This window comes from Annulohypoxylon maeteangense, assembly GCF_022496945.1.
Source record: "Annulohypoxylon maeteangense strain CBS 123835 unplaced genomic scaffold GGS22scaffold_3, whole genome shotgun sequence".
Lineage (NCBI taxonomy): Eukaryota > Fungi > Ascomycota > Sordariomycetes > Xylariales > Hypoxylaceae > Annulohypoxylon > Annulohypoxylon maeteangense.
Genome location: NW_025953250.1, coordinates 1 through 23,702, shown reverse-complemented (window position 1 = coordinate 23,702; position 23,702 = coordinate 1). Strand labels below are relative to the sequence as shown.

Sequence of the window (23,702 nt, the reverse complement as noted above, 5' to 3'; positions counted from 1 at the left end):
CGAGAAGTTGCCAAATCGTAGGCATACAACTAGTGACAGTACTAGGTATGGTGTTTATGGGGAGCAATGGAGACTTATACTAGATCCGAAGATTACCTAGGTAGGTATATGAGAGTTACAAAAGCTTGTAACCGAAATCGTGTAAATTCAATGACTACGTACGCGTTTCTGCCAAAGAACATTGCTCGGGCGTATTGGCGTAAGTAGGTATAGTGGGCTCTAGCCTATTATAATATTTGTGATCTCCGCATTGCTAGCATCGCGGCGTCGGGAGGGAATCTACTCTGGTCGTCTCGACCACCGTGTGATTTCGTTTACTGATGCCTAATATACGGCCTCTAGTGCGATGACGAGATCGTCGATCAAGCCCGCGGCATCAGATTCCGAGAAGGAAGGTGGGCAAAAGACACCGATATCCATGGCATCGCCACTAATTGCTACTTCGACGTCTATCGTATGCTGTTGACGAGTCTCCGGTCAGCACAACAATATTACGAATTGTTATTATTATTAATAATAGCAAATATCAAGAACTACTCACTAGAAACGCCTTCCTCACTTTATTCTGCAACGTAAAGCCCGCACTCGGCTGTGCAAGGCTCTGTAGTGGTTTGTTGCTGTCAGGGGCCGGTTCTGGCTGACCAGTCGTCTCTGTCATTGTAACATTGCGGTTCGTGTATGCGGTTATCGAATCCTCCAAAGCAGGGAGAAAGTTAACGGAACTCTCAATTTGAATCCTGGTTTGATCGTATATTTCCCATAGGCCTACGCTAGCATTCTCAAATTTGCCAATTTCGAGGATATCCTTCTGAACATCAATGGCCAATCCGACAACCGATCGAGCTAGTGGTTTTCTGACTAGCAGAGGTAGAATATTTAACGTTGGAAAGGCAGCTTCTTCGAGACCACTAAAGCTCGTTCGATTTGCAAGATATATGCCAAATACGACGTCCTGGTTGAGCTCGCTTAACTCGTTGGAGCGATGCAAACCTGCCAGCGTCTTGGAATATGCTGCAAAGAAGAGTGCCTGTAGTGTTATTCCGTAGGTCGAACATTTTGCCTTGAGATTAGATACGCCCTTTTTGGCGCCGCGCCTCAGCTGTCTAACTTGCTGAAGCCTTTGGCCAGCTGTTATTGGCCCTAGTAGAGCTGATAGATGCACCAGGTTTATAGATCGAAGATAGGAAGACCAGAAATCTTGTCTTTGTCGCCGGACCTTAGGTGAATAATGGTTCGAGACGAAATCATACCACCTGGCATAGCAAGGTTCAGGAGACGGAGCCGTAATATTGTCGCACAATTCTGAGAAGCGACTTATTATTGAAGAGAGGCTGATACCGTCGTATAAGGCATGGTGGATGCGAAGATATAGATATGTTCCTTCTAGGTGCGAATTATCAATGCAGATAGAGATGAAAGGCGTCGCGGCGTCCTTGTAGGTCCATTTAGTTTGCTTAGGCTCCGGCGAAATCTGCCGTGTAGAATCTATCGGCCTCGATTTCTTTATGATTTGGACAAAGGGGATTTCTTCCGACTTGGTAGCAGCAAAGTGCGCTCTAAGTAGTGGATTCTCGGCCACTAGTTTAGACCAAGCATTCGTGACTATCTCATAGTTTATTTTGCCAGTCATACGGTACTTAAACTGTGGGAAGAAGAGAAGTCCGTCTGTATTTTGCCAAGTGCTTAACATATGTACTTGCACCGGTAGGGCTGGTAGGACAGACTCTACTTCGTCTTGACCCACCCCGGCAGCCTCGAGCATTCTCTTCATTTCAGCCAAACCAAAGAGCTTATCTAACTGCAGAGGCGCATCTTGGGGGGAAACTACAGCGCTATGGGCGCGTCCGGTTCTCTTGTTCACAATTTCGCGAATCGACGCTGCTTTTAGCATATCCCGTACGGATATCTCGAGACCGCGTTTTCGAAGCATAGATGATGCCTTGATAGCACTTATAGAATCGAGACCAAGGTGATAGATGGAATGATTGGAGTCGATGTTGTCTTTGTCTACTCCTGATAGCTCCGATAAGATATCAAGTACAGGCGACTCTAAGCTGAGAGAGTGGGGGTCGAACGACGGGGCATCCGTTGGCGCTACTCCCACTTTATTGTCGACGATGTTGGTCAAATTAAAATACTTGAGACCACAGACAGATACCTGCTCGGAAGCCTGGTCAAACTCAAGGATATCTGCATGGTTTTCAGAAAAGTAACATATGATCTGGTCGATATCCTTTAGGATTTGTTGAGCGTCGCTAAGTGATGCGTAACGTTCGTCACTGGCTACGCGCCATAGAACCGTGGTTTCCGAGATTTCCAATTCGATGCATAAAGGGTATTCCACAGCTGATGACGTATAAACAGATTTGTAAATGGGGGGATCGGCTCTGACGCTAGGTTTCTTGACGTTCTGCAAGAGGAAAAGACTATTGAATAGCGGCCCCCCCGTAGAATTAGCCATCTTTTGCACTTCGCGCAATGGAAAGTGTTGGAAGCCTATGATGTCCGACATGGTAGCTTGTAAATAGTTGAAATATTCGGTGACTGTTCCGTGAAGGACGACCCGCAATGGTACGGTATTCATGGTCGGAAAAAGTAGACCTTGAGCTTCGTCCGTGTCCCTTCCTGACAGGACTACACCAAATACAACATCGAGAGACTCGGTAATTGAAGCAAGCACCGGTGCCCAGCATCCTTGAGCCAAGACCTGAGGAGTGACGCGATATCTTTGGCATAGCGCTTTCAAATCAAGAGGGTTTAACGCCGACACTAATTCCGACCGATATATAATTGGATCGCGGTTTTTGAGCGGTCTCGTAGCTAGCTGAAGTAATGTTGGATGGACACCATCTAGATAGTCAGCCCAAAAGCTCTCGCCAGCTGTTGTAGAACTGAAAAGGAGGTGGGAAAGGTACGGCTCGTATCCTCTTCGAGCACAATAACGGCCTTCATATGCGGCTAGCACATCATCATGGAGCAATTCAAGCGACCACCCATCGTATAGAGCATGGGCAACGGATATGACTAAATAGCGATTCGCCGGCGTTTTCACAAGCGTTAGTTGGAATAAACCTGATGATCCATCGGCCACCGCTGCTCTATCTCGGGCCTTGCCGATAACCATTGGAATGTCGTCTAGGCTGGTAAGCTTCACGGCCGAATCAACCTCGAGGGGTTCTTCTCGGACGATCTGACAGAATGCGGTTTTACTGCTCGGATCATCGACGACAGCGAACGAAGTGCGTAGGATCGGGGAGTTGGCATAAACGATAGCCCAGGCTGACCTTAGCCGATCAACGTCTACGCTTGGAGAGATCTCTAGGACGTCATGGTTGAAGTAACGATGGAAGCTAGATAAGAGCATATCCGCGACCATAGAGTCCTGTAGCGGCGTCGGCGGTAAGATGGCTACAACATCGTGAAGGTTCCGGCCATCTCGTACCAGGTATTCCCTTAAAGAGGTGGTCGAGCTCATTAGACGAATCATTCCATCTTGATCATCGGTACCGTTGGAATCGGCAGCACGACATGACTGGACAATGCTGCGTATGCTTGGGCTTTTCATAATCTCGCCAACCGTGATGTGAAGTTCAAGTCTCTTGAGCCTCGTGGCGAGTTTGATGGCGTCGATGCTATCAAAACCTAGCTCGAGGAGGCTCGTGTTCTCAAGGATGTCCTCGTCAGCCAAGTCAGCTAAGTAAGCGACCTCGCGTCGAACCTTTCGCGCTTTGTCATCTCGGAAAAATTCCATTCTATCCACAGTCGACGCGTTTAAAATGTGTAAATCTTTCGCGTGATATTCTTCCTGAAAGGCCACCGAGTAATTCGTTGATATAGGACCGCTGGGAAGCAGCGTATCGTTATTCGAGCTAGCGAGATCTCCTAAGGTCCGGCCCAGCTCGTCTAATAATAGACGAACTGCGTCCTCGGTAGCAACACTGCTCTTCGCGGCGGCGTTAACCGCCAGAGATAAGTCTCGCGATAGAACCATCTCAAGCGCGAGGGGGTAGTCTAGTGATCCCGTTGAACGAACGGATGTCCATAACGGCGCTTCTTCTCTCGGGAATACGTCTTCCCGATCGAAGGCCAAGAGGGTGTCAAATAAAGGCTGGCCATTCGAGCACCATTTCTGAATATCCCGAAGCGGCGTATGCACACACTCGAGAACAGAAGCGTTGTACTCCTGTATACCCCGAACAAGCGATACCCATGTAGTATACCCGGAATGTATTTGAAAGGGGAGCGTGTTAAAAACGGGGCCAATCACATCTTCGATACCTTCAAGAACTAGAGACCTCCCAGAGAAGACGACGCCGATAGTCGGAACAAACCCGATGCGCTGACTCAACGTAACTAGCCACGCAGCCTGCAGCATGGTTTGGTGTGTTACTCTAAGAGCTATACGTCGAGCTTCTAGGCCGCGTACGCGAAAGACCCGAGAAATAGAGACATCTGACGCACCGAGCTTGGTTCCTAGGGTTGGTAGTGGCCGGAATATATGATCCCTGAAAACGTCCTCCCAGAACGTTCTATATTGGCCATGCCTGAGTAGTGGTCCGCGGGATAGCACGTCAAGGAATTTGGGGGCGCGGGTAGGAAGTTCCTTGCGATATTTAGAGCTGATTATTCGAAGTAAAAGCTCGAAGCTATGACCGTCGTAAACAGCATGGAAGAGCCGGAGTAGAAGGATTTGTCTTCCATGGTACTCGAAGTGATCGATTTCAACAGAATTCCGTAAGATGTTTTGATTTGAGATAACCCAAAGTTCCCGGCGTCGTAATGCGAAGTCTTCGATCCCCTTTCCTCCTACGCTAATCTCAAACCAAGGGATTGCCTTTCGCTTGGCGGCTACTTGAATATAACCGTCAGCAGTCGGGAGAAAAGCTGTTCTCAATATAGCGCATTCTTCGAATATGTTATCCCAGCATCGCTTGAGGTCCCCTATAGATACATTCGTGTCTAGCTCGATCTGGAATTGATTGAAATAAATCGACCGATCCTCAGCCGTTCTCGATCTCGTGACCATCCCCTCCTGAAGAGGTGTACACGGTGCTATATAATCCACATCCGCCTTGTTTATCCCTAGCATCCTACAAGCCATGCCGATATGCCTATGGTAATATGCGCGAATTGACTGATCGACTTGTAGGGCCTGTCTATTGACGGATATAGGGTGAGACTTTTGTAGAGCTTGAGAGAGACGGTCTATTTGGGGACAGCGTAAAATGAGGGAAGCGCTCGCGCGGGCGAAGCCCTTAGATTGCAAGATGAAGGCTAAACGCGCCACATTTATCGAGTCAATTCCGAGTTCGAAAATTGATGACGAAGGGAGGATTTCCGTATCTCCGATTCCCGTAATATTCGAGATCGCTAACGATATTAGACATTCCTTCTCGTCGAGTGCTCTGTGGGACGTGGTGGAACCCGCTGTAAGACTCCGTAAACGGTTGTGGGGTAATTCGGCAAAGAGAGATTTCAGACGCTTGATGTCTGCTTTATTATTTGCTGACAGAGGGATGAATGGCACGCATAGGACATAGGAGGGGACCATGTACCCGGGAAGGCGGCCTCTACACGCTTCGAGTGCCGCCCGGGATATTTCAAGGGAATGATGGTCAGAGCAAATATACAGACCCAGGGGCCCGGGTGGACAGTCGATAGGGGCTAAGAACGAAACAAGGAGGTCTCTCTCCTGTCCAAGGTGCCTCGTAACGAAAGTAGCTACATCCGCCAACCGGTTAGAGAGATCAGTTTTGATAGCGTGGTTTATCTCGCCGATCTCGAGCCTCTGGCCGCGTAGCTTGACTTGGTCGTCGGCGCGACCTAAGAAATCAAATGAGCCATTATGAAGGACACGGACAAGGTCTCCCGTGCGGTATACGCGGTCTTTATACTTCCCCAGAACTGGAAAACGCTCCTTGGTAAGGTCTTTTCTGTTCAGGTATCCTTTACCAACCAATCTCCCAGACACACACAGCTCCCCAACACCACCTCTAAGGATCGGGGTTTCGGTACCGGGTTCTAATACATACGTGCCTACGTTAGGAAATTGAGTTCCAATGTTTGTCGATCTTCCATTCGCGGGTACTCTTTGGAACATCGTGACTCCGATCGTGGCCTCTGTGGGACCATATGCATTATAGATGACCTTCTTGGGCCCCCACACTTGTAAGATCTCTTGACGAAGCTGTTCTCCTCCGGTAATAAATACACCCCTGCATAGGCTTGGGACCTCTTCAGGGTGAACGAGTCTCGCGAGGCTCGGGGTAAGGTCGATGTGGGTGATTTCCAAAATTGATATGGTCGCTATTATGTCGCTAAGCATAAGATCCTTCGGCGCCGCAACGAGAGTGATACCGACAAACCACGACCAATACTGCTCTAATACCGACACGTCAAAATGAAACGAAGCGAACTGTAACCATCTTGAGCGCGCGTCCCAATGCCCTGAAAAAAGCTGTTCAAAGGCAAGCATGGCCTGAACGGCATTATCGTGGCTGATCAGGCAACCCTTCGGGGTGCCAGTCGTACCGCTCGTATAAAGACAGTAACACGTATCCGACGAAGATATCTGGGACGTGCCCTGGTACGAAGCCGGGAAATCCGAGAGCCCACGCTCATTAATGATATATGTTGGCGTAGTCGTATTTAGTCGTAAAGAATCGCTTAGCCCCGGCCCAATTAGCAAACACGTAGCTGCCGAGTCACCTAGGATAAACTCGAGCCGGGACGCCGGGGCGCCAGGATCAAGGGATAGAAATCCGCACCCCGCTTTAAGAATTCCGAGAATCGAAAAGTAAGCCTCCGGACACTTGTCGAAGCACGTCGCGACGATGCTTCCCGGCGGCGTTTCGTGACGCAAAAGCATGTTGGCCACACGGTTGCCCATCTCGTTCAATTCGCAATAGGTCCAGGATCGTCGACGGATCGGGCTGCCTAAACCCTCGACGAACTCTAGAGCGGTCGCAGAAGGTATGCGTCGGGCAGTCTGTTCCACAAGCTGATGAAGGAGTTCTGCGGAAGACGGAAGTTCCGGGCAGCGCGCGGGGAGAATAGAGAAGAGGTCGGGCACGCGGTGAGGAAGCTCGTCAGCGCAGCCTCGAGGATTTGCTAGGAGGTCGAGAAACACCGCGTCGAACTGTTGTAGAAGAATACGTGCCTGTTCTGGTGGCAATACCCGGGAGTCGTACGTTAAATTTAGTCGTAGCCTGTCTGATATCGTCTCGACGATTTCCAGAGCGGCCACGTACTCGAGTGATGCAGTCTCGTATAGCGTCTCCCACGGAAAATTATTTTTCAATACATCTTCAGTCTGGTAACCTATAATCGTGTCAAAAAGCTGGACGTTAGGCCGATTGAGCCATCGCTGCACTTTGGGAAGGGGAGTCCGTTCGTATCGGCGCATATCCGTGTTGTATCGCATCATGTATTCGAGAAGCTCGCTGTTTGAGTTCGAGTTACACGCGAGAATAGGCAAAGTTGTCACCATCGGGAATATTACGTCCTGCTCTTCCTTTGTATTTCGCCCGTTTAGAACGATTCCAAAGCAAATACAGACTTCTCCGAGATAAGCAGACAGTACACGGGTCCAGGCTGCCTGCAAGGCGGCTCGAATGGTGACACCAGCTTTGGCAGCATTGTGACGAAGATTTTCGGAAGATGAATCGCACGTCTTAGATACAGTAGACTCAACCCGGTCGGTAACATAAAACGGCGTCATCGGTGGGAATTTGTTAATTACGAGATCCTCAGCTTTCCCTTTCCAAAAGGCTTCCGAAGTGGGCTGGGAATGTACGGGGTCGAGACACGCAGAGAGGGCCGGTCGAATTGGTGAGGGCTCCTCCTCTTCTATATTGCCAGAAAGGACACCTGTTAGCTCCCATAGCAACCTCTGCAGAGACCTCTCGTCATATAACGCATGATGCATCGCAATATGCATCGTTGACGGGCTATGCATGTGGTCGACAATAACTACTTGCCAGGGAGGGTTCGAGAGAGCATCCAATGCCCCCGAAGTAGCCTCTGCGCGCCACTCGGAATCATTGAACGCATTAGGCTGATAAAGAATCGATACTGGGGTCGCAAAGTCCGCGTTGGGGTAAACTATCATTGCGTAAGAGGTATCCTGATGGTTGACCGTTATGAATCCAGTACGGAGTATGTGGTGGCGGCTTGCAAGACGAACCCATGCGCTAACAACTTGCTGAGGGTCAAGATCAGGCTTCAAGGTTACACTTAAGAAATTAAAATAATGCGCTCCCTTAGAGCTAAGGAATTGCGAAATCATGCCTTGTTGAGTCGGCGTGCATGGTAGCAACGCTTCATAACGTTTAGTTGACTTAGGGATATTGTTCATATCGCCCGTAACGGCATCCTGGAAAGCATCAAAGTTATAAACGAAACGCTGTGTGTCATTTCCTTTACTCGTCATACGAGAAGCGATGCCGGCGCATGTCGGGTTTTCGATTACGTCTACTGCCGAAACGGAAAACGACTCTCGGCGGAGAAGATTGGCTAACTGGACAGCCCCAATACTATCCAGGCCATAGCGATATATCGACGTGTGACGTCTTATTTCGTCTTCCGGAGTCTTGACTAACCTAGATAATACAGAACGAATTCTCGTCTCAGTTTGGGTCCAGCCATGGTTGCTTTTCGACTGTTCTTGTATCGCAGCATAGGCATCCGTTTGGGGCGTTTCGTGCGTTAGAGATATTTGAGCGATGTCGTGCTGCCATCGAGCAGGTAGTTTTGGTACTGTGAATAGGTGCGAAGATGGGTGTTCTAAGCAAGCATCGAAAACGAACCGAAATATATCTAAAATACGTATCAATGTTTGGTGGGTAAATATCGATCTATTCAAGGTATATATGTAAGCACGAGTATTTATGAAACACAAGAAGGGTTTCAAAGTAGGTAGGGCTTAGAGCTCACGGATCTCGATGTAATTGTAATGTTAGGACATCTTGTTCCGGTAGAGGGATGATCTCGCACACAAGAGGTACCTATAATGAGCTTAGTCAAGAGTTCAAGGAAGGATTTGCTCTAACTAGGCGGTCATAACTTACATCCATTGCGCCGTTTTCCTGTACTAGGCACCATATATTTTCGTCCAGGGGCTGGGACTGTGGTTGAAGAAGGAGTACGGTGTCAAAAAGTCGCGATACCGGAAGTTGTGATTGTATCCTTCGTAGACTAGTAAATTGATATGGCATGATATCGGTATTGAGCTGTTGAAACTTTTTCATAACCTGATGTAGAAGTTTCATACCGGAAAGTTTTATTCGGATAGGTATGGTGTTAAAGCATGGCGCCACCAGGGTATCGATATGGTCTAAATCAGTAGAGCGTCCACTCACAACGTTTCCAAAGCAGACGTCGTTATTGTCCTGTAACAAAGATAATGTGATAGACCAAGTCGCTTGGCATAATGGCAACAGTGACATGCCTAGATCTCGGAGTCGTCTCGAAACGATGGAAAACGAGTTGCCAGAAGCGCTTCCGGACACTACATTCGATTCGGTGTCGCTTTGGAGTGGCAATTCGTCAAAGTGGGAGGGAGAAAAAGAAGTGAAGTGGTTTGCCCAGAAACTATCTGCCCCAATAGGGAGAGAGAGGGTTTCTCTGAGGAACGGCTCGAACGATAAAGGAGTCGGTAGCTGCTCGTCGCGAGATATCGCCTCAACTTCTGAGAGTAGGTATCTTATTGAAACACCGTCATAAACGGCGTGATGACAAACGAAAGATAAAAATTCGGTGCCGTCTTCTAGGACAAAAAACGCGAGCGACACGGGAGGCTGGTCTGAGTCGAGCGCAGACGGAAGGGAGCTTCCGTGCCTAAGAATATGTTCTTGTAAATGGTCCTTGTCTACCTTGATTGTCTCCCAAGTAGACAAGTAGGATTTCAAGACTACTTGAACTACCGGGTGTTGGGGAGTCTCGGTTGTAACAAAGCACGTTCGTAGTATTCCATGTCGCTGAAACATCATGTCCCAGTGCTTTCTCATAGTTTGGGACGGCAACCCGAGTCGGAAAAGCATCTGGTTGCAATAAGATCCTACCTTGGATGGAGATATGGACGATAACATGGCTTCCTGCAACGGAGTACATGGAAGGACATTTTCCACGTCCTTAAATCCCCGATTAGTGAAGCGGCTTCGGGTCGCCTCAACTAACCACTCTGGGAGGATACAACTTCTCTCTTTAGGATGAACCACTATGGGAGATGGAGCCTTACTAATGACCGAAGCAAGCCTGCCAACGCTTGGGTTTGATAAAATAACGGGCAAAGAAATTCGCTTCTGAAATACCACTTGGAGTCTTCGAGCTAGGGACATCGCAGATATAGAATCTATGCCGAGGGTAGCGAACGAAATCCAACGGCTGATCGCCTTTCTGTCGATAGTAAGCGTTTCCGAAATGACTTCCGATATCAAAGTCTCGGTCTCGGTCCATTCTGCGGAGTTATCATCAAGATCTTGAGTGGAACTATATGAACTCAAAATTCTATCGGTGAGATCATTGACAGCACGGCTTAGCAGGTTATGATCGACCTTTCCGGACGATGTCAATGGCAAGGCGGATATAGGAAAAACGAAGGACGGCACCATGTAACCTGGTAGGATAGCTCCTAGTTCCTGACGTATCATGGCAATTCCCTGTTTTGTTGAGTCCGTGATGGGTAAGAAACTAAATCTAGTAGATTCGTAGCCTGCAGGAACATAGAACAGTGCCAATTGTTGAGACGAAGTATGCCTAACGGTGACAAGCACGTTTGTGCAAGAGCTTGCAAATCCACTCCTTAGGGTGATTGCTTGTATCTCTTGAAGCTCGATCCTGAGTCCACGGAGTTTTACCTGGCTATCTATCCGTCCGAGAATGATTAAAGAGCCGTCGGGAAGCATGCGTCCAAGATCTCCGGATCGATATAAGCGACCATACTCACGGTGGTCAAAGAACTTCGCCGCCGTCAGTTCGGGCATCTCCAAGTAGCCTGCGGCCACCTGATCGCCCCCAAAACATAGCTCACCTACACAGCCGAGAGGGACTAGTTCTTCCGTGCCTAGCGAGAAAACGAAAGTTGAAGTATTTTCGAAAGACCATCCTAAATACTGCGACGAATCTCCTCGCGATACTTTCCTTACGGTGCATATATTTGTGGTCTCCGAAGGACCGTACCCTAAACCCGTCAGTATAAAGTTAGCAAGCAGGGCCCGGTAATGACACACCTTGCCAGAGTTGATCCGCCCATGTTTCCAACACCTTGTCGGTCATCGGCTCACCGGCTGCGACTAAGAACTTGACGCTAGGCACTCGACCTGGTTCTAGCAGCGAGGCGACGGTAACCGTCACGCCAAGATGGGTTACGCGAAGCGCTCGTATAATGTTTTCGAGATCCCCAAACAGGGCATCGTCGGCAGCAGAGCATAGGCACATGCCGGTCCCCCACGAGAAGAATATTTCGAATACGGACATGTCGAAGGCTTGAGAACAAGCTTGTAGCATCCGGTCGGAAGGTTCGTGAGGATAGATCCGGGATAGGACTTCGATATTGCTCAATATGTTCGCATTCGTAACCGAGACCCCTTTCGGGGCGCCCGTAGTTCCGCTGGTGTAAATGACATAGGCGAGGTCGGACACGTTCTCGGGAATTTCAAAGTTGGAGTCGGAATATTTGGCAAACGACAAGCAAGAGACATCGATGATCGAGCACGGAGCGTTCTCAACTGGCTGCAGAGGAGAAGATCTATCGATGAGACAAATTCTAGTTCGAGCCTGCTCGAGAATCAGTCGTATCCTGTGAAGTGGGGTGCTGGGAAGTATGGGAAGATATGCGCAACCGGATTTCAAGATCCCGAGTATAGTGCAATACATCAATATCGACTTCTCCATTACGAGCGCGATCACCCCACCGCCGACTACCCCGGATCCTCGAAGGTATCTAGCTATCCGGTTTGCTTGGGAGTTCAACTCTTCATATGTCAAGACGCGCGCCTCTATACCAGAAACGCCGATGGTAGATGTGAAACATAGAGCATCGTGAGTTGGAAACGTCGAGGCCGATCTCTCTACGAGCCCTGATAAGCTCCGTAGCAGCTTGAGGCGCTTCGGCTTCTCGTTGTAAATAGATAGTCTTTCAGGCGGAAAGCTTCGCGAGATACCTCCCAGCGGCTCATTGTAGTTTGTGGTAAAGTAATTGACTAGATAGTTTAGGTGTCGAAATAAGTTGTCTACCTGTAGCTCCGAAAAGGCGTCCGAGTGCCACGTGATCTGGCACGAATAATGGCTTTCTAACGGCAAAATCTCAATAAGGAGCTTGGCTTCTACCGCGTCTTGATGTGAACTCTCGTAAACGATATTATCGCCCTGTCTGCGGCTAACAAGGGATTCCTGATAAGCGAATATGATGTCAAATGGTTTCTGAGAGAGAGGGATTCCAGCTGCCCGCTTGATTTCCGCAAGAGGAAGACTGCCATATCTAAGGGTCTCCCGGTTGATGGCGTGAATCCCCTGCAAGAGCTCGGTAATGGTGGTGTATCTACTGGGAATAATTCTTAAGGGAAGCGTAGTCACGCAAGGTCCCATCACCTTCTCGATGCCAGCTATTGGAAGAGTGCGGCCGGATGATACGGAACCGATCGTCACATCATCGGCGCCACAAACCGCCCCCCAAAGCCACATTAGGCAGGCTTGGAATAGGACCTGAGGACCGATGGTCGCTCCCAGAGCGAAATCCCGCGCCACCGCAGGGTTCAACCCGATCTCCCTGCGCACTGTTCTAATCTGAGATTCTAGCACAGCTGTAGTTCTAAAGTTAGGCAGAGCTGGAGGGGTGTGTCCGCGGAGATGCTCCGCCCAAAATTCTCTAGCGTTCATCATGTCGGTTTCCGGGACTGCAGTGAAATAACAGGATACCTGTCTAAACTGAGGCCTGTCGATCGGTAGCCGGCCGCGTGCCAACAACGAAAGATCTTCGATTAGCATGTCTATAGTCCATCCGTCATATATCGAATGGTGGACGGTCATCATTACAGTGTGGTAGTCCGTTACGGATTTGCCGGGAATAATATCAAGCTTGAACGGATGACGGAGAAAATGTTCGACTTCGACACATTGAAAAGGGCGAGCGTGATCGAGAACGTCAACTTGATCTTCCCTAAGCTGTTTCCAGATTACTTGGTAGAGTTTATTATTTAGATGCGAGAACCCGGTACGTAGAATTTCGTTGCGTTGGGCCAGAGCCAGGAACCAGGACTTAATCGATTCGATAGCGAGATGGCTTGGGAAGCGAAGTTCCGTTTGATTGATATATAATCTCGCATCTTTTAGGGTTTCCGCAACCATTGCTTCCTGAAGAGGGCTGCACGTTTCCACGCGCTCGACGTCATCCAGATGTGACCGCATCACGCAGTCGTCTGTTAAGAGATTCAAATGTCGCTCTGGATGATCCAAAGCTAGGGAGCCTTCATCCGAACTAAGCGCATTCGTCACATCGCGCCGGCCGCCGATGAGGCGCGACAGCTCTCGAACAGTCAACGAATCCAAAATATCGGCGGGGCTGACAGCAACTCCGACGGCTCGAATCATTGATGCATATTCAATCGCCGACAACGAATCTAAACCTAAGGAGGGTAGACGAGTTGACGGAGCGACAGGTCGTCCGAGAATCGCCCCAGCAATCTCGCATAGTTGAACCTCTAGAGAATCGTGGAACATCTCCTCCGCATCCGGATCATGAGTAGCCACCGCCTCATAATACTCGATCAACGTTTTCTTATCAACTTTACCTGAAGGTAACAGAGGGAAATGATTCATTATCTTGACATCAGCAGGGATCATAAATGCCGGCAACCAAGACCTGCATTGGGAAAGGATTGTCAAACGAATTCTCGCAGCTTCAGAGCTTTCTTCGACTGCCGCAAAAGCCACCAAAACATTGGCAATAACAGTGGCGAAAGCACTGTGGCATCCCGGCGTGCGTAGAAGGGCATGCTCAACCTCTCCCAGTTCTATCCTCTGCCCGTTTAGCTTTACTTGTCCACCCCCTATTCTTCCGAGACATTCGATAGTGCCGTCTTGTAACATCCTGGCCTTGTCACCAGTTCTATAGATTCGGCCCCATCGTGTATCGACGAAAGCTGCCGATGTCTGCTTTGGTCGATTGATGTAGCCCGAGGCAATCTGCAGGCCCCCGACGGCAAGCTCTCCGGAATGCTCGATAGGAAGCACTCGGAAATCGGTCGTATCTGCGTCTATTATGAAGGCCGAGACAGTGCCGAGAGGGACCCCGATATTATTTATGGTAAACGTTTTTAAGAACGAAGGCTGTAGCGTGCTAAGGTCTCACATGAGCATAACATCGAGGCTAAGAGAGACAAGTCAAGCTTACCAGTGAATGGTTGCTTCCGTAGGGCCATACATCCCCCAGAGCAAGCTTTCTTGATTCTCATCGCCCCCGAATTCCCGAATAACGGGTTCAGTAAGCATCTCGCCGATTGTCAGCAACAGCCGCAAGCTTGGCGCGTTACTTCTCTTTTTCAGAAGACTGCCGGCAACTGAAGGTGTCAGCTCGCAAGCATCTATTTGCATTTCCCTTAAAATACGAGGGAGGTCTGTCAGCATATCTGCGCGGTCGCAACACACGAGGGTGCGACCGCGAAAGAGGGGGAAGAAGATCTCAAACACGGACACGTCGAAGGTAGGCGCCGCGAATTGAAGGAACCGGGCAAACGCCGGGATGTGGCGGTCGTGAGCGAGCAAGCTCTGCGTGACAGCGATATGAGAGACGCCGACACCCTTGGGCAAACCCGTCGAACCGGACGTATACATAACATATGCTAGATCTTCGGCTTCGGGTATTGTGTCAAAAGTCGACCGGGCCTCTTCACGTATTGAATCATCCGGCGGTTTGTCGATTACCAGAATTCTATACGCATCCCCATCTACCGGCAGTTTCGACTCAGATTGAAGGTCAGTTATGACGATTTTCGCACGGATATCCTTCAATATGAACCTGAGACGGTCATGGGGGGTGTTGAGGCTTAGGGGGCAAAAGGCGGCGCCGGCCTTTAAAATCGCGAGGAGACCAATATAGAGAGCAGGTGACTGCGGCAGAAGAATGGGAATGACGAGACTCTCGCCGGCGTCTGGCGGAGGTAAAGAGTACAGGATATCGGATATACGCGCAGCTAAGGCCGCTGCGGCGGTATGCAACTCAGAATAAGAGAGGGATGATCTATCGCCGACATCTGAGCGGTAATCTACCGCCGGCGCACCATCGTTACTCGACAGCGCCACCAAATCATGCAAGAGTGCCGGTCCCCGAAGAAGTTCGGGGGAAGGGTTGAGGATCGATAGTCCCCTCAAGTCTGTTGCTAGCTCCATCGAGAAATGTAGACGAAGCTATTCACAAGAATGGGAGACAAAGGGAAAGGGAAAGGGAAAGGGAAAGGGAAAAGGCAACAAATCAAAGATCTCTTATCCTTGCTCGCGCGTAAGCATATCATACTATGACACAAGTTCCACGGACGGACGTGAGAAGACTATGACTTGGGGTCATGAGTTGGAAGATAGCTTGGAATCTTTTATATGACGATGTCGTTCAACGTTGTTTAACATCGACAACCTATCATGGGTTTAGGTACATTGAGCAACAGGCAACAAACAATTGTCGCAGAGTCTAAATCAGCGTTAGCCCGAGTAACAAGCAGCAGCAGCTGGATATAGCAGAAACAACAGACGCATCTGGTTTCGATCTGAAGGCATATAGTGATCCGTGATGAGTGGTCGAGCTTAAACTTACAAACTTGAGATCTCTCAGGTACCTCGGTACTTGAGCTCTAGTCGAGCTTATTTGAGGTCGGGTGGCGCAAAGCTAGCAGGGAGAAGGAGAACGGGCCGTTAAGTGGCTTTTGTGGCTGTCCCCGCGCGGCAGGAACAGCGCGGCGCTATGTAGGCTATACAGCGCCAGGCAGCCAGGGAAGTACCTATCTCGCCAACCGCAGCCGCCCGGGAGGAGGCTTGACGCCTAATGTTTCAAATTGTTTAATGATTCCTCTTTGCGAGTCCGGACAGCTTAAGCCACAGTACAAAGGTACGTCAATAGTAGCGACTACTAGGTATGTATAACCAGATTAATCAAACTACTAGGTAGGTAGGCAGAATACCAAATCGAGAAGAGGTCGCTAGAATTTGGTGCGAAGCTTGAGTCGTTTTTGTTACTGTGAGGCTTTTTCTTCCCCTCGACTCTTGGTTGGCGACAAACGTCCCAATTCTATTACGTTTACTTTCTGCTTAGGTGATTGACTAACAGAAACGCTAAACGAAGGAAGTACAATACATGATGCTAGGTACTTGTAGGTAACGTACAACCTTACATCATCACATGCTAGCGTCATCTACTATCCATATAATATGTAGGTACTAGATTAGTAGGTACCGTAGACGCATACGTATATGCATACTCGTATGTACATGACACTCACGTCCAATTACATAGTAAGAGGATGTACTCCGGAAATCCGAAATCCGTTAATACTATTCAACAAGACGAGGCAAGACAGGGGTAAATTTTGTTGAGAGGCAACTTGGACGATATCTACATCGATCAATATTTGTATTGACTATCCCAATTCATTGGCGTCAAGCGTTCGGCTACCACGAATAGATCATTTGAACGAGAAGATGGTGAAAATAGCAAGAGAAACAAGGTCCAGTATAAAGAAACCAGTTTCTTACCAACCCGTATCTAGCATTCGCGATGTAACCCGCAGTAAAAATATCATTGTACTACCTGGGATTCGTGAGACTCGATACCCGGCGGAATGGATCACGACGGGACTTGACGAAATTTTCTAGCGAAATTACCTACCTACATACCTCCCCAAGTACTAGGTACCTACCTAGATATGTATGGAGACTGGGTATTGTGGTTTGCCATGGTGCATTCAAGCTACTGACACAGGGAAGCAGTAAATAAAATATCGTTCATATTTTAACCCAGTTGCCATCCATGATATAGGTACCTAGGTACCTACCTACTCACTTCGATTCTTATTTGGTTCGGGATAAGGCAATTAAGCATAGGAGTAAACTCACAACATCTTGAATCAAGTGCTCCCCAAATCATAAATTACCTACCTACCTACCTGCCTACCTGCCTACCTAGTACATAACCAAATAAGCACAGCTCAAGCTGCGTATTCGTTCTCGGCATGTTCCCTTTTTTTTCGAATTTCCCTTACGAATATTCCCGCGCCGAATGTAAAACGTTTTACGTATGTATAATACTTAGTATGTAGCTTGGGTTGATTGCTTCGGAACCTGTTCCTCTTCTGTTCACACGCTACCCCTAGCTCCGGTGTTCATCCAGGACCCTGGCAATGCCAAGACGCATCTTCTAGGCTGAGATCTTGACATGATCTTATCAGATCATCAGATACACCCCCCTCGTGGACCAATTACCATCGCGTACGTACCTCCAGTCAAGCCATTGCGGAAATCGATTTGCAACGAAAACCAATCGCTTGCTCTTATTATCCACATCTTGACATCGTTCATCAAACATACTTTCCCCACGCTACGATGCAAGAGAGGGAAAAAATTTTCTTCTCTTCTTTTTTTCTTCTCAATCCTTTCTATTCTCCGATCCATCTCCACCGTTCGCGTGTCATGGACGGAACGTATGTTCGTGCCGATCTTCAGCTAGGTAACCATCTATTCTTTTGCTAATGCTGTCATGACTGTCGCCGCGACATACGAGGTCGCGCCCGTTCGCAGAATTTGGAGAATGCCGAGTCGCAGATGACAGGTGATAGGTTTCTTCGCGAGATCTAGAAACGACGGTGCTATTTGTCGTCCGGTACCTACCTTTAGCACACCTAGACAATTAGTCCAGCCGCCCGTCCTAGTTACTGCTCTAGGTAGTTGATCCGCGACTTAGCCCGCCCGGGAGCTAGAGAGAAGAGATTTGGCTGACCAGGTTTGCCGCGGTAACTAAATGGCAAGGATGTTAGTCTTACTACGAAAGGAAGTTCCGTCGCGAATGCAACGATGAGAGCAGTCAGCGGAATGTTTAAACCCTTCTCAAAACTTGGAAGAGGTACTGCCTAGTATGTATGCGCTCAAATAGTGTAGCATGAAAGAGCGGCTTCGAAAAACTAGATAGGCGCCGTCCGAGGCTTCGGAGTCTCATTTTTCTCGTCCCAGCCGAGACACATTTTTTTCGGGCAGGAAAGCAAATACACGCACATACCCAATACGTACGCGTGTGAGAGAATTGGTCAAGGTACGGAGATCTCGAGGGTAAACGAGGCCCGACAATATACCCGTCGAAGATATCTCCTGCCGGGCCGGCGCCAAGATGACACAAACAATGTTTACCGTATACTTACCTGTTTGCTTTGCTTGGTGCCTGGGATGAGATACGCGAAGCGTATACTCGAGTTCCAAGCCGCGGGGAATTCCAAGGCCGAGAAATATGGGGGAAGAAGGACCCGGGCTACAGATCTGGCCGTCATCGGCATTCCATTTTTACTTAGTCTTTATGCACGAGCATCTTATCTGATCCGAAGATAAGGCCGATGTCGCTAGGTTAATGCCTCTGCACCCACGGGATCCCTTCTCCCCTCAGCCCTTGCTAGGGTCGGACGGCCGACCAGCAAAATCCATATTCTGCACACCCTATTACGCACGAGTGTGAGTCTAAGGTCGTGTTACGTAGGAGTAGCCCGTGAGGCCTAAGCTGATCTTAGAAACTGCCAACGCTAGCGTGTCGAAGCCGGCTAATCTAGTCTCGAAGTGAGACCGGCGAGGGCGTGGAGCATTGGTCGTTTCGAACTCAGGTATCCTCTTCGGGCGATTCCATCGAATCTAGCCTTCCAAATCCAAATATACGCAACCCACCAGTATCCAACATTCGAGTCGACTACCCGGGCACGTATCCTGCTTTGTATCCCGCTTTGTATCCCGCTCCTCGAGCCCGAGGCAGCTGTCGATCTACAACGCTCCTGTCTACCTACATGTCTAATCTCTTTTACGAAGTCTTCGGTACCTACCCGGGTAGTACTAGCCCGTCAAAACTCCACAAGGTCAAGACCGTAGGACATGCTTCTCTTCTTTCTCGTCCGTACTATGACACGCCTATTCAACCGTCCGATATGCATGGTGTGTCATGCCATACCGCTTGCGCCATCCAGAACCCTGGCCGCCGAAGTTTTCCACGATCCAAATAGGGATTCGTAAGGCAAGACCCGCCCTATATATAGTTTAGTACCTGCTGCTACCTGCGGCTACTTTCATATGACCCCGTCGTGATTATTTTAATAACGCTCCGGTATCCCTCGCCATCCATACCGAGAAAGACGTCCACCCAACCTCTCGGTCATCGAGCACCCGCCTCGTGCTGTTAAGTAACACCCTTTCAAGAATCTAGAAACATCCCTGCGCTTCCACGTCCGGTCAAGCTAGTTCCCGCGACGTCGCGTTCCACTACGTCATCTATCACTATAATTAATCGCCATCTCACCTCACCGAACGTAAAGTCGTGGGATTATTCGATAATTGCTGCCATGGCACCGCATAGCCTATTAGACGGCCACGAGGATGGTCCCGTCGGCAACGGATTCTCGCACAACGGTTCTCATGCCGAGTCGAACGCACAACTAAGCAACGGTGTCTCATATACCCAGTCGCACCTGAAGAGGACGGCGCCAGAGAGCGTGCATGATTTAGTCTGCGTCGGATTCGGGCCCGCCAGCCTCGCGGTCGCGGTCGCTCTACACGATTCCATCGACCGCGGGAACCTCTCGAAAACGGGAGACGCATCGCCGCCGAAAGTCCTCTTCCTGGAAAAGCAGCCGCGTTTCGCGTGGCACGCCGGGATGCTCCTCCCGGGCGCGAAGATGCAGATATCATTCGTCAAAGATATGGCAAGCTTGAGGGATCCGACTTCGCAATTCACCTTCCTAAACTACCTCCACAAGAACGGCCGCCTCGTCGAATTCACTAACCTTAACACGTTCTTGCCTGCGAGAGTCGAATACGAGGACTACCTCCGATGGTGCGCGAGTAGCTTCGACGACGTCGTCCGCTATAATACGGAAGTCGTCTCAGTCTCTCCCGACAAGGTTTCAGAATCCGCAGGTTCGGTCTCTACCTTCACAGTCACGTCGAAGAACGTTAAAACGGGTGCCTTGACGAGCTACAAGGCCAGGAATGTCTTGTTGGCCATCGGCGGGCAGGCCTCGATTCCGAAGTGCCTTCCTTCAAACCACCCTCGAGTAATCCACTCTTCCCAATACTCTCATCTCGTGCCGCAGATCCTCGACAAGCGAGATTCCCCTTACCGCGTAGCCGTGGTCGGGGCGGGACAGAGCGCGGCCGAGATCTTTAACAACGTCCAGACTCTCTACCCGAATTCTCGGACGTCGCTGATCATGCGATCCGAGTTCCTCAAGCCTAGCGACGATTCGCCTTTGTAAGTCTACCCAGCTGTTAAGCGCATTCCCGATCCTCATGTCGGGCTTTTCCCCCTCATCTTAAAATTACGCGGTGTTAATTATCGACAGCGTCAATTCTATCTTCAACCCGTCGTTCGTGGACTCTCTATATCAGAGATCTGCCGAGAGCAGACATTCCTTGTTAGAAGGTGCGCGAAGCACCAACTATGGAGTGGTGCGCCTAGAACTTATCGAGCGCCTTTACGAACGGATGTACGACCAGAGACGGGAGATCGGTAGCGACGAGCGGAAGTGGCCGCATCGCATCCTAAACGCTACCGACGTCGTCGGCCTCGACACGAAGGCGGACCAGCTGCGACTCACCGTCCGCCCTCTAGATCCGACAAAGCAAGACAACTATAGATCGAGCGAGAACGGCCTCGGAAATAGCGCGGATGAGGTCCTAGACGTAGACCTCGTCATCGCAGCAACCGGCTACCAGCGACAATCTCATCTCACCATGATGGAAGACGTGGCCGACCTGTTGCCTAAAGCCGACGAGTCGAACGGAGCTCCTGCGAGAGGGGGATTCGGGTCAAAATTCTCCGAATCCAGGATCAGAGATCACGCATTACGAGTCTCACGCGATTATAGCGTTCAATTCGCCCCCGGGAAAGTATCATCGGGATCCGGCATTTGGCTTCAAGGATGCTGCGAGGGAACGCACGGGGTAAGAAAGCTCGAGAATCTACCTAACCCTCTTGATTTCCGCACACGCTAACCTGTAACCCTAGCTGAGCGATACCTTGTTATCCGTGTTAGCCACCCGCTCCGGAGAGATCGTCAACTCGATATTCGGCGAGAGAGCATAAGCTCCTAAAATAACATTCCATCCGAACGAACGTCGTCTACGGCGAATCGTGATACATAGTACATAGATATGCATAGTAGTATTTTTCCATAGAGACCGCCGGAGAGACTGAGATACGGCAAAGAGAGTCGAAAGCGATATATTTGCATCGAGACACCGGGGTAACGCACGTCTTGTTTGGGCGGCATCTAAGCCTCACGGTGAAAAAGTTCTGAGATAGGGCAGTCACATACCATTTTGCCCGTAGGTAGTAATAAAATATCAGTTTGGTTCACGAGCAGTTTAGCCTGGCGTACGATGCCATATTCCTTGTAAGATGTCATTATTTACCAAGGAACTTGGTTACCTACCTTGTACATACCTGAGTAATATGAATACATCCAGACAAGAATTATCTCCTATCTTTGTAAATATCCGATCCCCTTCCCCCTTTTTTGGCAGGATCTGACATAACCTTACATGGTGGCGCTAACAAAACCGACTCATATGCGCTATACGAACGCCAATACCTATTTTACCGACGCATCCCATGTAGAAGCATATAACAATATTTATACGCATAGGTATATTAACGAAACAATCCGAAAACGAAAATGTTGTGAGTAACGAACCTAATAAGTGCGTGTCTAATGCAATAGTCGCAAAGTAAGCTGATTTTATTGATTCGTATCCCTAGGTGAATAGGTACTACCCTCTCGTTGTTTTATCTAGGCATTCTGAGTTGATGAAGGCGTCAGCAAAACGTTCGTCAACATAAGCTTAGTCACGGGTCCATCCTCATTAGGAGCTACCTAGGTAGTTACCTATATAAATACCTACGAACGTTTCTTACAAAAGTTCTTGGTCGCATATCCATCAATATCTGAGCGTATTGCGAAGAAAATTTCCTCGATGGCATCTTCATTGCGTTATGCAACACTTGTCGCTCTCTTCGGCCTCGGGTCATGCGTTGTGTCAACACAACATACTGAGCGCCAAATCTCAAGCATCGACAGATCTACGTTAGATGGGAAATTATTTGTGGGATACCAAGCGTGGTTCCGCAAACCGTTGGAAGATGACGGGAATTCGCACTGGACAACGTTCGAGACCTTTCGTACATATAATATTTTATTATCTAGACTGACTCCTAACTCATAGAGACACTCCATCGCCGGAAGTCGGCCACGGTGAGCATGTGAAGATGGTGATGGTATGGAGATGACGATCTGACGTGTTTTACAGTTGGGGTCGATATGATACCTAATATAACAGGTTATCCATCCGAATGTCTCTTCGACACTCCCTTTACGCTCCCTGGCGGGGGAAACGCCCAATTTTATACAAACGACTGTGAGGGCGTCGTTGACATGCATTTTAAGATTATGGCAGACAATGGAATAAGCGGCGCTTTCATGCAGAGGTTCTACGGCTATATCAACGAGGCTAGCGGCGGCTGGGTTAATGTTTGTTATCTACCTAACTATGCTATTGGTAAAGATTACGCTCTAATAAAGAGACAGATTCTCAATTATACGAAAATAGCTGCGGAGAAATACGGACGAGGATTCGTGATAGAATATGATCTTAATGGCGCCGCCACCACCTCGACGAATGTGACGAGCACTTTTCTCGCTGACCTCGCGGCCCTAAATTCTATAATATCGTCTCCGGCATATATGCATCACAACGGAAAACCCGTCCTTGAGATATGGGGTTTTGGTATCGTGACATCCGTCACGGTCGATGACGGGATCGCAATAGTTACCGCGCTCAAAAACGCCGGCTGGTACGTGATCCTGGGAGTGCAGCAGGCATGGCACGCAGAGCTAGCGGCGAACCAGCCGGGGGGCTACGGATCAGTTTATCAACTTGCCGATATGATACAGCCTTGGACTGTCGGAGCTTACGACATGAGCAGCTACGACAGTTTCCATGACGGACGACAGGCTGTCGAAGATGCTAACGCGTTACGCGATATGGGAATAGCGAGTAGTATCGTCGTGTGGCCTGGAGGTTCTAGTAGCAATGCGAATCCGAGTGAGACATTCGACCACTTTCCAAGATGGAATGGAACATTCTATCAAAAACAACTAGACGGTGCGGTAAACCTCAAGCCTACCTTCATATTCGGCGCCATGTTCGACGAAGTGAACGAGGGAACCGCGATTTTGCCTTTACTAAGGAATAAAGAATTACCTACAAACCAGAAGTTTCTGGGCATCGATGATAATATGGAGCCTGATGCCTATGTAAAAATGGCTGGAGATGCGGCGTTGAAATTTGCTTCAACTTCATAATACTTTACAATTGCACTCCTAGGGTTAGGGTTAGGGTTAGGGTTAGGGTTAGGGTTAGGGTTAGGGTTAGGGTTAGGGTTAGGGTTAGGGTTAGGGTTAGGGTTAGGGTTAGGG

At 49.1% G+C, this 23,702-nt stretch overlaps 3 protein-coding genes across 3 annotated transcripts; 2 read left to right on the top strand and 1 right to left on the bottom strand.

Moving 5' to 3' along the window:
- Window positions 1-324: 324 nt before the first annotated feature.
- Window positions 325-15,384, bottom strand: GGS22DRAFT_185069 (uncharacterized protein; the record flags this gene model as incomplete). Its single annotated transcript, XM_047964267.1, has 6 exons — window positions 325-459; window positions 542-8,855; window positions 8,935-9,005; window positions 9,069-11,179; window positions 11,229-14,335; window positions 14,390-15,384. 6 exons carry the CDS (start codon window positions 15,382-15,384, stop codon window positions 325-327), a joined length of 14,733 nt encoding a protein of 4,910 aa, XP_047821525.1.
- A 4,016-nt stretch (window positions 15,385-19,400) lies between these two features.
- Window positions 19,401-21,675, top strand: GGS22DRAFT_87839 (L-ornithine 5-monooxygenase). Its single transcript, XM_047968321.1, has 3 exons — window positions 19,401-20,476; window positions 20,568-21,168; window positions 21,233-21,675. Exons 1-3 carry the CDS (start codon window positions 19,569-19,571, stop codon window positions 21,308-21,310), a joined length of 1,587 nt encoding a protein of 528 aa, XP_047821524.1. The 5' UTR covers window positions 19,401-19,568; the 3' UTR covers window positions 21,311-21,675.
- Window positions 21,676-22,164: 489 nt separating this feature from the next.
- Window positions 22,165-23,626, top strand: GGS22DRAFT_154018 (uncharacterized protein). Its single transcript, XM_047959960.1, has 4 exons — window positions 22,165-22,391; window positions 22,450-22,478; window positions 22,534-22,754; window positions 22,812-23,626. The coding sequence occupies exons 1-4, from the start codon at window positions 22,201-22,203 to the stop codon at window positions 23,586-23,588; spliced, it is 1,218 nt and encodes a 405-aa protein (XP_047821523.1). The 5' UTR covers window positions 22,165-22,200; the 3' UTR covers window positions 23,589-23,626.
- Window positions 23,627-23,702: the final 76 nt, after the last annotated feature.